The sequence below is a fragment of the Barbatula barbatula genome (assembly GCF_947034865.1).
Source record: "Barbatula barbatula genome assembly, chromosome: 1".
Lineage (NCBI taxonomy): Eukaryota > Metazoa > Chordata > Actinopteri > Cypriniformes > Nemacheilidae > Barbatula > Barbatula barbatula.
Genome location: NC_136766.1, coordinates 29,966,076 through 29,979,142, shown reverse-complemented (window position 1 = coordinate 29,979,142; position 13,067 = coordinate 29,966,076). Strand labels below are relative to the sequence as shown.

At 37.6% G+C, this 13,067-nt stretch overlaps 1 protein-coding gene across 7 annotated transcripts in view; it reads left to right on the top strand.

Annotated features, from left to right (window-relative positions):
• Window positions 1–273: 273 nt before the first annotated feature.
• sipa1 (signal-induced proliferation-associated 1) overlaps window positions 274–13,067 on the top strand; it is a 65,110-nt gene continuing 52,316 nt past the window's right edge. For 4 of the 7 annotated variants that reach the window (XM_079464042.1, XM_079464046.1, XM_079464047.1 and 1 more), the window contains exons 1-3: window positions 293–536; window positions 2,376–2,476; window positions 11,493–13,016. In XM_079464042.1, coding sequence (XP_079320168.1) covers window positions 11,903–13,016 — 1,114 coding nt within the window. In that variant the 5' untranslated portion in view covers window positions 293–536; window positions 2,376–2,476; window positions 11,493–11,902. Of the gene's footprint in view, window positions 1,733–2,171; window positions 2,294–2,375; window positions 2,477–11,492; window positions 13,017–13,067 lie in introns of all 7 variants that reach the window. The other 3 variants (XM_079464044.1, XM_079464043.1, XM_079464045.1) reach the window with 3 other exon arrangements.

Here is a 13,067-nt window from a genome sequence, read left to right as displayed (position 1 = left end):
CCTATTTGCATTGTTGCAGTAAAGTATTAATTAGGCATACAGATAGTAATGTTTTAAATGTACTCTGATTAGCAGAAACATTATTTAGAAAAAGTATTTGAATGTATAACATATATATATATATATATATATATCACAATGCGTTCATCATAAATTCTCGAAGAGGAAAGGAGTGTGAAATAAGATCAGGACCCTCACTAGCCACTATAGGTCGGCCGGGTGTGTGTGAGAGAGAGAGAGAGAGAGAGAGCGAGCGAGCAAGCGAGAGAGCTCAGTCGTCTCTTCCTCTTTCACCTTTAAAACACATCACTGCAGTGCTAGGGTGTTGCAGCCTCGCTGACGCGCGCATCAGAATAACTCGATGCACCATTGCACCTGTTCTCGAGGTTGCAAATCACAGGAAGTTGCCTGTGCTAAACCGACACGTACATCGAGCTTCCGATGTAGCATAAATTACGTCGATTAGATTTACGCTAGGGAACAAACACAGCGGAAGAGACCAGACAGCTGTCCTGTCACACATCGCTTTGTTGTCGGTGAGTTTTATTCGAGACCGCTGTTTTTAGATAACAAATTAAATGCCACCGATACATTTGGTATGCAGTCAGTGTAAGTAGATTTTGTCTTTTTTAATTCAGTAAATGCGATGTAACGTTACTCGTGCTTCTTTGTTCGTTCCTCGCCTTGTTCCGGTTGACATTGCTGCAATGGCATGTAAAGGTTCATATTGTCTTCAATTGTAATGCTTTTGCTGTAATATTTGTTTGAATGTAGTATTACTCAACGTCACCGTTTAGACGATACGTGAGAATAATAGCAAGAGATTTGTATTAGCGTCGGTAGGTCTGCTAAAATAACGTGACTGCCAGATTATTAATGGCATACACAAAGCTGTCAGTGCACACCCATACTGCCCTCTTTGCAGCGGCATTTGGGTACAATCTAGTGCATTGATGTTTAAAAGAAAAATGCTAATGCCGTGCATAAAATGTGGTAGGGTCGTTTTACACATAATCAGCTATGGTGAGTTTTTTTCTTGTATCCTTCCCACATGCAGTCAAGACACTTTGCAAAATAGTATACCTTCAAAACCCGAATATACAAAGCTTTGAAATGAAGCTAAATATTACTATTCCGATTATGTTTTTTATTACTTTCAAGTGCCGTTGCGTTTATTATGCCAATGGGCAGATTGATATAAAAAACGGTCAAAATGTAAGTCAAACTGATTTAAAAAAATTGACGTCCACACACTGATGTCCTTTTGACCACCAAACAATTACACACATAGAATGTATCCGCTGAAGACAGTACAGTGCATAAAGCTGAGTTGAAATATTAAAGGTTACCCAGAGAGCAGCTTAAAACAATTGAATCAATGTTAAAAATTGTTGATTTGTCAATGTTAAATACATTACTGTTGGAATCTCTTACGTCGTGGTGAAATGAACATTCTTGTGATCAGTGTTTCATTAAGTTAGTAAATTCAGTTTATTCTTACATTAGTGTTGATGAAGAAAAACCGGATAATTGAAAATCTGAGAAAGATGCAAATATATATGTTATAGAGAAACTGTTCAGTGTCAATGAGTAAAATAGGTGATAAGCTACTTCACTTGTCAATAATATGGATCCCAAGTGTACATTTAGTACATTTTTACACTGGCAAACTTGGACATTATCATTCTTCACACAAACCTCATCAATGGTAACAAACATCAAACTAATTCAGGTAAACTTATCAACCGCAATGCATTGTCGGGAGTCATGATTGCGTTTTGTACTATGCTTTTACCCAGCATGCATTGCTGCATTGAGCGGTCTTTTGTTGACTGTCACCATCGTTGAGTTTCATACACTGATTCTTCATCAGTAATTGATTCAGGTTGATAACTGTTTTAGAGTATATTCTGAAAATGTGTTTGACAATAACACTCATATAATTATATACAAAAATTCAAAGTGATTATACAATAACATTTTACTTTTCTAAACAAATATGGTTTGCACTGCCTCTGTGATATCACGTACTACATAATTATGTTGGAAAGGTGTGAAGTAAGCAGAAGTCCTGACCCAGTGCTTATGATTGTGGAGAAAGACGACCGTTCAAATTTTGGATCAAATTATTGGATGTTGAATGACAAATTATATGGTTTATATGTTTATAGGGATGTTTCAATCTTTTGAAATCTACGCCACGTGTAACCTTTTCCAACGTGATTGCGTAATACGGAAGTCGTGGACATGCATCGCGGAGGCAGTGAAAGCCGCTTATTTATGTTTAAAAACGGTACATTTTTTTTGTTTTCTTGGAAAATGACTAATCGTTTCGTTAAGCTGTGATAAACTGAAATTTGGACCTTAACCAACAGCCCCCCATTGAAGACCATTATATGGATTTAGAACCCAGGAAAGCTTTCCTCATAAGCCTCAATTTGTTTTCGACCGAAGAAATGAACACACAGACATGTGGGTGAGTGAACTATCTTGCAATTTTAATTTAAAGTGAACTAGTCCTTTTAAACGACTTCTAATTTGAGGCGATCCTACAATACATATACAATATAATTTACAGTAAATATATAGGCTGTTTATCTATACAGTATCATTTTTGACTAGTCGTATCTGTTTGCTTGCATTAGACATTATTTTTCAGAAATTATTATCTACATCAATAAGTGTTACAAAAGACACATACAATTTATTTATTTTAACATTTTTGAATTTTTAATTCTCACATCTTACTGGTTTTAGATCTTATTTACTTACCAGTAATAAAATAATTTATAGGGATATATATTGCCTAATCAAAGTTAATAGGCCTATTTAACCTAACCTGTTAATCCATCTCCCCACTTTCAATCGAAACTATTGAAACGACATGCTCACACTGAAACGTTTTGCAGTTCTTTGACCTACAGACACAATTGTGGCAGTTTCTGAAAAAAGAGACTTCCCCCAGAGCAGGTGAAAACCATTGAAGCGATGTTAAGCACTGTTGATTTGTCAATGTTAGTTGCATTGAACCAATATCACTTTTGCATCCGCAATTAATGTTGATCTTTTTTTACAATTACACAAACCACCATTATTGTGATCATTATTTCCATTAAGTTACTTCTCTTTACTCTTTAACTACTCAAAGTAGTGTTGTGATAAGGACACTTGTGTGTGAATAATGTAACAGATGTTTTAAAGTTAAGTTTTTTTAGTGGTGTACGCTGTAATACAGATGTGAAATAGCACTTAAGGAATGTTGAAGTTAATCTTTCACAAGTCATTTGAATGTTGGTTCTAATTTGCTACAACATGGATAACAATTGGATATACTTGGATATCAACACTGGTGACAATTATCAAACTAATTCAGACAAACAGATCAACTGCGGTGCACAATAGGAGTCATGAATGAGTATTGTACTATGTTGTTGCCCAGCATGTATTGCAGCATACAGTATAGTCTCAGCCTCAGACGTTATGCCCTCAGACCATTGGCTAAATGTCTGATGCATAAGGCACACTTTTCTGGAAACATTTCAGCATGTTTGAAGTCGTCATCTGATTGGTTATATTTAAAATCAACTTAAAAAAAAAGCTTAAAGAGCATGTAAAATTAGATTTTTAAGATACTACTTTGGATTATGGAGTGTCCAACAACAAATTTATGTTCATACAAGGTGTGCATTTCAATCATCATTGAAATAAAGTATAATTTTTATATATAATTATATAATAATATTTCGTCATTATTCTGCGTTGTTATTTTACATAGAGCATTTTAGAATGTCGACGTTATAAGAAATAATTTTAGTTTCACACCTATATATCTATATAGGTGCAAAAAGGACATTTACACTTTTCTAGTAACAGTATTATACTTGGACTAGTTGTCACGGCATACGGTGTACGGTGTTCATATCTTCAGATGTAATTACAATACAGCTAGTACTCCACTTATTTCTTGAAATAAATACTTTGAGAGTTAATAGATTGAACACTTAAATTAGCCGAGTTCATAACTAGATAAACAAACTGTAATACCCCAGAAATAATGGTACATGTTAACGTTAGTGTTATATGCATTAGCTAAACACAGACATAAGGTAGGGCTGGGCGGTATGACCAAACATTTATATAACGGTGTTTTCCAGATTTATACCGGTTTACCGGTACATGGTGGTATTTTTTTACCATATTTTCTACTGATTGAAAGAAGAAATAGTGCTCTTGATTGACTTAAAATGCCCTTTTATATTGTCATGGTGACAGTATCCCCTTTAATAACTGCAAAGTTTAGACTTCTTTAACAGCTAAATAGCATGCGAAGGTAACTTGCATTCATAATATTCAAGCAAATACAAATGCTCGAAATTTACTTTTTTCCTTGGAAGCACCAGTGCTCCCAACTTCAAGAGTTAGGAGCATCCACCCAAAAATTAATAGTTCAATAGTTGAAAACAAAATAGAAACAATTGAACTATTAAAACATGCATGTGATGTCGGTACTGCTTTACATGGTCACAATGCCTTCATGATTTCCTGAAATCATATTTCTTAATTTGGATATGAGAGTAAAGCGATCGCATCACGCTGTCAATCCTCCTTACTGACCCTTATTTCTCATCAAAGCATATAGAGAAAAAGTTCAAACTGAAAACACATCATATACATGCCTATATTGAGCAGATATGATGGGAACACAAGCATTTTTTGAAAATGTTTGTTTGCGATATAACGTAATGTGAACTTGCCATTGCTATACTTGTGCTGCTGTTCAGCCGCGAGGTGCACGCTCCCATTGCAACAGGAAAGAAATATGTTATGTTTCCGCTCATGTGCGAGATGCACACAAACATCCAAACGCCTCCGTTAAGGGCGTGTTTATATAGAAAAAAGATGATACAGTAGTGCCGATGCATAGAAAGAAGCATTCTGTGTGAATGGCTGGTCACAGCTCAACAGAGAAAAGGGAACCCCACTGACACAGTGTCGCATTGTGCCGCGTTCCGCAAGTTGTTTAAGCAACATACACCGGTAATGCGCTAAATAAAAAATTCACACATGACAAGAATACACATCGGTATTCGGTATTATAGACCGGTATATCGCCCAGCACTAACATAAGGTAAACAAATATTTATTTAAGTTAAGACAAAAATAAATAGTCACACTTTCAGGTTGTGATTCGGTGAAGCTAACAGCTCCAAAACATTTTGGTATTTCCCCTTCTTTCAAGCATAGTCGTTTAACATATCCTGCAGTTAACGCGCCAAGATTATTGAAGCAATCTTCTGTGAAATGACGCGATCACAGTAAAACCCTGGGGTTACAGTCCTTTGGTGTCATTTGAAAATGAATTGTAACCATTGTTTCCTCAGAGGTTCTTCCTTTGATAGTTTAAATAAGACGGACTTTCACAACGTAGAACACAATTTCACAGTGTAGAACACAGGTTCTAGTCATGATGCGCACTTTCAAACACGGCAAGATAACACACTGCATGAAATGTAATTGTTTTATGGGGTATATATGCTCATAATCCAATGAGCATACAACATGTTAACGTTATACATCATATTCACGTTAAATACTTTTTATTTGTCACTATTTGAGTCGGTATTGATAACCAAAAATCACTAAAAGCCTTCAGGTCTCACGAGTTGTTTGTGATATGTGCACGCCAAGGGAGTCAGAGAACACAATTCTAACTTGAGTTCTCTTTCACACCTTCTTACTCTAGGTCATGTAAACACAAAATTACGTAAAAATTCCCATATCAGGAAAAATCCTTATAAAGGTTGTCTGTTTTAATTTCTAATTTATTGTATTAAACACATTTAAATAAGGTTTTAGTGATTCTTTTTTCGAACCTTACCCCACAACTGTTACCAAATTAAGGGCTGGTGCCACCACCTAAATCATTTAAATCTCTCAAATGTTAGTCTAGAGCCCTGAAACACGCGCGTTTTGCACAGGCACTCTGATCACACTAGCTGTATTTCTCAATTTGCACGAAACACAGAGCTAATACAAACCTTAAGCTCTGTATGCAACCCAGCAATAAATGAAAAAAATCAACAACTGTCTCTACACTCCTTAGATTTTGAAAATGATTCTAACCGAATAAAGCATTGATTGATTTTATTTACAAATTTATTTAAATTAATGAAATTATGTATTTATGACTAGTATTAAATATAATTATTATTATAATTATATAATTTAAGTTCTTTTAACTTTGATATTGTAGACAGTGTTTGTCTTTTACGCAGAGTTATTTTATGCTGAGTGAAGATCTGTGAATAGACTGCCACTCAGCGGTAAACAAGAGTCAACACACATTAAAAAAGTTCCGCATGGACACAGCGATGGCGGAAGGATCATTCAGGTTTTTCTCCAGAACGTACCAATATGGTCACGATGTGAAGTTTTTTAAAGGGTGTGGGGACGTTTTTCGTTGGACCTTCACAGAACATTCCGGACGTTCCCTAAAGAACGTTCATGGGGCCTTACTTTAGGACATTATCATACATTTGCATGAGCTTTTGTGGATCAAACTACAATATTGCCTGCCAACCAATTACATCCAATCCTTTTGCTAATTGTATGACTTACCATCTGGCTATCTAACTGTCATGTCCCAGGCATGTAATTTTTGTATTTTTAAATGAAAAATTAACAATCAATATCACCTTTACACTTACAATTTATAAAAAGAAAATTAATTATCAAACCACCATTATTGCGATCAGTGTTTGCTTCAGGTGACCGCTTCACCCTTGCATTCGTTATGTCAAGTCTGGGCTTTCCTCTTTTGATTCATGTGGTTGTGTTTCAGTATGAACACTTGTGCATTGCTAAAGAAAAAGTTGTTTGTTATTTCACAATGTGTGATGTAAAAAAGACGAATTAACTTTAATTAGACTACTTAATATATAATGAAATAAAACACACAACAAACTAAAACAATTACTGACATACTTAGACAACGTGCATGCTGAGAGCAGGGGCATTTCCTCTGAGGAGGCAGTGCCTCCCTTCGAAAATAATCGAATGAGAATATTATTAACAGTTCAGAAATAAAATAGGACAGCAGATATAACGTATTGAGCTAAATATGAGATAAATCAGCATGTACAACAGTGTGAAAAAGCGACCCCGCTCGAAATAATTCCAAAGGGAGGCAGCATTTCTCTTGCCTCCTCTAAGCTCATTGACTTTACATATACCCGCTAAAGCGTGCCGTGAGTTTGAGTGGGGTTAATTGAAAAGAATGGAGAAAAGTCACGTGAGAGGAGGCAATGCCTCCAACGGGCTATGATTGGATTAACTCATCAGCGAGATCCCGCCTTCCTGCTCGTCTTCGTCATATATTTTAAACTGAGGGCGCTAAATTAGATTGAACGTTAATTACATAGTTTTATTAGTTGTATTAATCGGAGTTTAGGATTCGTGTCGGAGATGGCGGAGGCAGAGGAGTTATCGATTGTTGACAGAATATTACGTGGTTCAGATTTGTTTAAAAACATTTGCTTGTGATCAGGCTTGCTCAGGATAGCAGCAAGGCTAAAATAAGTCACATCTATTTGATTTGATCTCTTAAATGCTTTGAGTATTAAATAATATGCATAAATACACACAACATGTAATACAGACATATATATGCACACAGACTGCAAGACTCTACAGTGTACAGTGAACACAGCTGCAAAAATCATCTGTTTCCCTTTCCTCTTTATCCTGGAAATATGTTTCATTCCTTCAGCAAAGCAACGTACATTGTGACTTGGTGACTTAAGGCTATTGGAGTACAGTAAGCTCCTTGTCATGTTCAAGAAACCAGTTTGAGATCATTTGAGCTTTCTGACATGATCAATTATCCTGCATCAAAAGCTGGGTATTCTGTAGTTATGGTTAGGAGAGGAGAATAATAAGGAGAGCCAGCATTTGATACCAATAATTTGGGTAAATGTCAAATGCCACGTGATACACAATTGTTTAACCAAAAGAAGAATACATTTTGCTAGTTTTACTGTTATAGCGCCACCTAGTGTCCAAACGCCAAAGCCTTTTGTAGGTTACCTCAGGGTGATGGTCTACACATATGTTCCAAGCCCCATGATGGTATCTCTAATAGTTCTCGAGTTGTGGCCATTTTAATGTAATAAACTCCGCCTATTTGAACCTGTTGGCATAAAATAAGCTGGCAAATGCACCCATGTTGTAGTTTTATATCTTTAATTTCAACAAACCCCCGTTATTGTGATCAGTGTTTGCTTTAGTCTTCTTTGCCATCTAAAAGTGACCCTAACTTACAAAGTTTCTGTAAATGGGGGAAAAAAAAATGGGGGAGTGTATCGAGCACAGAAATACTACGTCCATTTTGTTTTTTGAAAAGTTGACCATGTTAAGTCAAGTCAAGTCAAGTCAGCTTTATTTATATAGCGCTTTTTACAATTTTCATTGTTACAAAGCAGCTGTACAAGAAAAAAATGACTATAAGTAAAACATAAAAGGTTATGGAATTCAAAACACAGGTCAAATATCAGACACACAATAAATTCCTATATGCAGTGTTAATTAAATAAGACAACCAAATTCTAGCAGCCCCCCCGGCCAGGCAAAACAGTGCAAAACAGTATGCAAACGGCGGCGAGGAACCCAAAACTCCATTGGAGGAGAAAAAAAACCTCGGAGGGAAACCAGGCCTAACCAGGGGATTCCAGTTCCCCTCTGGCAAAAACTGCAGCCTCTGCACAAGCTCAACAGTGCTTGCACAACAAGTCGAAAATAAAAAAAATTTGATTTAAAATTGTCATTAATAATCTAATAGTGGCTGAAGTTTTGTAGGGACGTCACTTCCTTCGTCCAGCATTTGTCAGGTCTAGGAATGGATTGCGCCCTGCCCGCTCCGCTCTTGTAACCTTGGAACAATGAGACAAGACTGGCTGAGAGTAGAGTACTGTTCAGCACTCTTTGATGCAACAAATGCATCAGTTGTTATTGGAAGTGTCCCTGGTTCCGGTTGATCTAACTAGTGCAGCCTAGATCTTTGAAATACATGTATTATGATAATCTAGTGTATGCAAGATTAAAAAGATGCGTCTTTAGTCTAGATTTAAACTGACAGAGTGTGTCCGCCTCCCGGACATTGTAGGGAAGACTGTTCCAAAGTTTAGGCGCTAGATAAGAAAAGGATCTGCCGCCTGCACTTGATTTTGAAATTCTAGGTATTACCAACTGACCTGACGCCTGAGAGCGTAGTGCACGTGATGGACTATAATACGTAAGAAGTTCTCTCAAGTAGTGAGGAGCTAAACCATGCAAGGCTTTATAGGTAATAAGCAAGATTTTAAAATTTATGCGATGCTTTATAGGTAACCAGTGCAAGGTTGACAGAACCGGGCTAATATGCTCATACTTTTTTGTACGTGTAAGAACTCGAGCTGCCGCATTTTGGACCAGTTGGAGTTTTTGTAATACCACCTAATAGTGCATTACAGTAATCTAGTCTTGATGTCATAAAGGCATGTATAAGCTTCTCCGCATCTGATGATGACAGCATATGACGTAATTTTGATATATTTTTAAGATGGAAAAACGCAATCTTACAGGTGTTGGCGACCTGGTTCTCAAATGACAGAGTACTATCGAATATAAAGCCAAGATTCTTAGCTGAAGATGAGGGTTTTATGGAACATCCATCAATAGTTAAGCAGTATTCTTGGTTGTTACGTAGGGCGGTTTTCGGTCCGATAAGTAACACTTCAGTTTTGTCCGAGTTCAGTAATAAAAAATTGCTACTCATCCACTTTTTTATATCGACAATGCATTCCACTATTCGATGGAATTGCTGTGTTTCGTGAGGCTTCGAGGAAATATAAAGTTGCGTATCATCAGCATAGCAGTGAAAGCTTATTCCGTGTCGCTTTATTATATCTCCTAGGGGTAACATGTATAATGCGAAGAGCATAGGCCCTAGTACTGAGCCCTGTGGTACACCGTACTGGACTTGCGATTTGCGTGATACCTCATTGTTTATTTTTACATATTGGAAACGGTCGCATAAATAAGATCTAAGCCATTTCAAAGCTATTTCCTTAATACCGACATCATTTTCAAGTCTATGTAGGAGCATGCTGTGGTCAATGGTGTCGAATGCAGCACTAAGATCTAGCAGCACCAATAAGGAGATACAACCTCGGTCGGACGCCATAAACAGATCATTTGTAACTCTAATCAGAGCAGTCTCTGTACTGTGATGTGCTCTAAATCCAGACTGGAAATCTTCATTAATCTCATTCCTTTGGAGGAAGGAACATATTTGAGTTGAGACTACTTTTTCCAGAACCTTAGATAAGAAAGGTAGATTCGAAATAGGTCTATAGTTAACTAGTTCTCCAGGGTCCAGATGGGGTTTTTTGACAAGGGGCCTTATAACAGCCACTTTATATGCTTTAGGCACATGTCCTAATGTCAGAGATGAGTTAATAATGCTAAGTAGAGGATCTATAATTTCTGGGAGCATCTCTTTCAGAAGATTTGTAGGTAATATAGCGTAGGTATAAGCACAAGACAGCACGTTTAACACTGTAAAGAAGTCAGAATGCATGACACACCGTTGCACCACCCCTTATATACTTTTTGGCAATCCATTTGTTGGGATTAAATCACTTTCAAATTGTGAGTGTTAGTGATGTGAAAACACTGTGTGAAACTAGAGTGGGGTTCTATAACAATGTAATGACTGTCACAATCTCAGGATATACTCTTAAAACTATCAACAAACTAAATCAGTTAGTCATCAAGAATCAGTGTATGAAACTCAACAATGGGGAAAAGCTTTATTCGGCAATGCATGCTGGGGAACATTGATGTACAAAAATGATTCATGACTTTGCAGTTGATCTACATTAGATCGACGATTAACTATTACAAGCATTCTACTGATTGTAAAATAAGAGTCGCGAGCCCCTACGAAAGCAAACACTGATCACAATAATGGTGATTTGGTGGAATATCAAGATTTTTCAATCATTAAATGCAATTAACATTGACAAATCAACAAATTGTAACATTGATTCAATGGTTTTTATACACTCTCTGGGTTAAACTGTAATATTTCGACTAGTCCCTTCAGCAGCCACATTTTATGATTTAAAGTTTAGCATTTAAAAGACAACAAAACTGAAATAAAATTATATTTAAAAAGAATAACATCAAAAGAAAATTTAAATGAAAGTGCAGTTGATGTAAACAGGTTAATTTGTTGTGTTATGCAGTGAATGTTACATTTGAGTCCAGAGATTCAGAGTTCTGTTGAGTCAAAGTGCAAAATAGTATTTTAAGTAATGTAAATAATGTTTAGTAAAATGTATAAGTAAAAAAACATTTTAAATAATTTTTGAAAAATATGTATCACTATTCTTCAATGATAATCATGTAATGGACATGTTATTGAAAAATGTACCTTTTGTCTTTGTCTTCAGGAATTCACTGGAGGGTGCAGCTCTAAAGGCTTGTGGCCAGCACTAAACAAATGATAAAGTGTACCTGACTTAATGAACCAGACCAGGTTTCACTTGGAACGTCAGTCAATCCACAGGCCTCTCATTAATAATGAGAGCAGTCTTGTATGATAGAACTCAATATGGCTAAGAAGATATTCAGATCCTGCTTTGAGCCTGTCTGTCAAAAGGTTTCATTTAGTCAATCTAAATATTTTTGTGGATGAGTAACCCTCTGATAGAGCATGTTTCTCTTTGTGGCTAAAACAGAAAGATTTTTGATGGTCACTTGAGTTCCCCTAAATCTCTAGATTCGTGTTTTTACAGAAATTAAGTAATTTGGTTGAGATACAAGAAAAAGAAACTTCCACCTCAAAACAATTTGTAACATCATGCAGTCAGACGATCTTTTCATCCGTAAATTCCGTAGGCAAAGCCCACGTCCGCACCTAGCAGCAGTAAATTTTGACTCCAAGCAAGACTGTGGTGTTGGTGTGCGAACACGAGGCATGACAGAATGGCCACCCAGGAAAGAAAAAGAGGAAATGGACAAAGAGAGTGTGATACTCAACACTGCTGGTCTGAATATGAAAATAGTTGGCCGTGGACATATAATGCAGCGCAGCAACAGTGATGTCACACTTGGGGATTTAGATTCTACTGATTCAACTGGGAGAAAGATCCGAGCAGGGGGTGACAAAATTTGTTCAGCTGGGCAGGGGGAGTACCTCCACAGAGAATACGGTAGCCTCTCCTCATTAGAAAGACAGACAAAGTCTACGAATCTTGGTACAAGTGAGCAGGGAGCTCTCAGTCCCAATGCTTTGCGCTTCAACGATCCATTTGTTCTGCTGGGACTCCAAGAACAAGATGGCTTCTTTCAAGCAAACTGCACTCCTGCTGTAGACAGTTCCAAACCAGCAAAGCCCCCCAAACCAGAGGTGCTTGGTAAGACAGCCAAATCGTCCCCTTTGCAGGCCTGTCAGGTTTCTCAGGATCACTTCACAGGTGGGGCTTGGGTGCGACATTTTGCTCACTATGATGTGCAAAGCATCCTGTTTGACCCCACTGAGGCTGCCACCAACCGTGACAGCATTGGCCGCAAGAAGAACATCACATCTGGTGCATCAGCTGCCTCACAGCTTCGTCCACTCACACAATCCACCCCTTCCTCACTGTCTCAGGGTGGAGGTGGCAGTGTGGGGAGTGGGGTTAGCTCAGAGGATGTAGAGCAGTCCTTGCTGGATGAAGGTGATGGCAATGATAATGATCTCCTGCTCAGCTGTCCACACTTCCGGAATGAGATGGGTGGAGAGGAGAGTGCAGGACTCGGCCTTACAGGGGGTGGCAGAGGCAGATGGAGAAGTCTTCAAAGCCCCAATGATGCCGTGTCTGTGTTAGAGGAGCCCAGGGAAAGCCACATCCAACAGCAGGGGAAAAGCAACTACTTCATAGAGCATACAGACCTGGGGGCTAGATACTATCACAAGTACTTTTACATGAAAGGTGAGTGTGTGTGTGAATGTGTGTTAGGAGTGCTGTCCACACAGTCTCCAA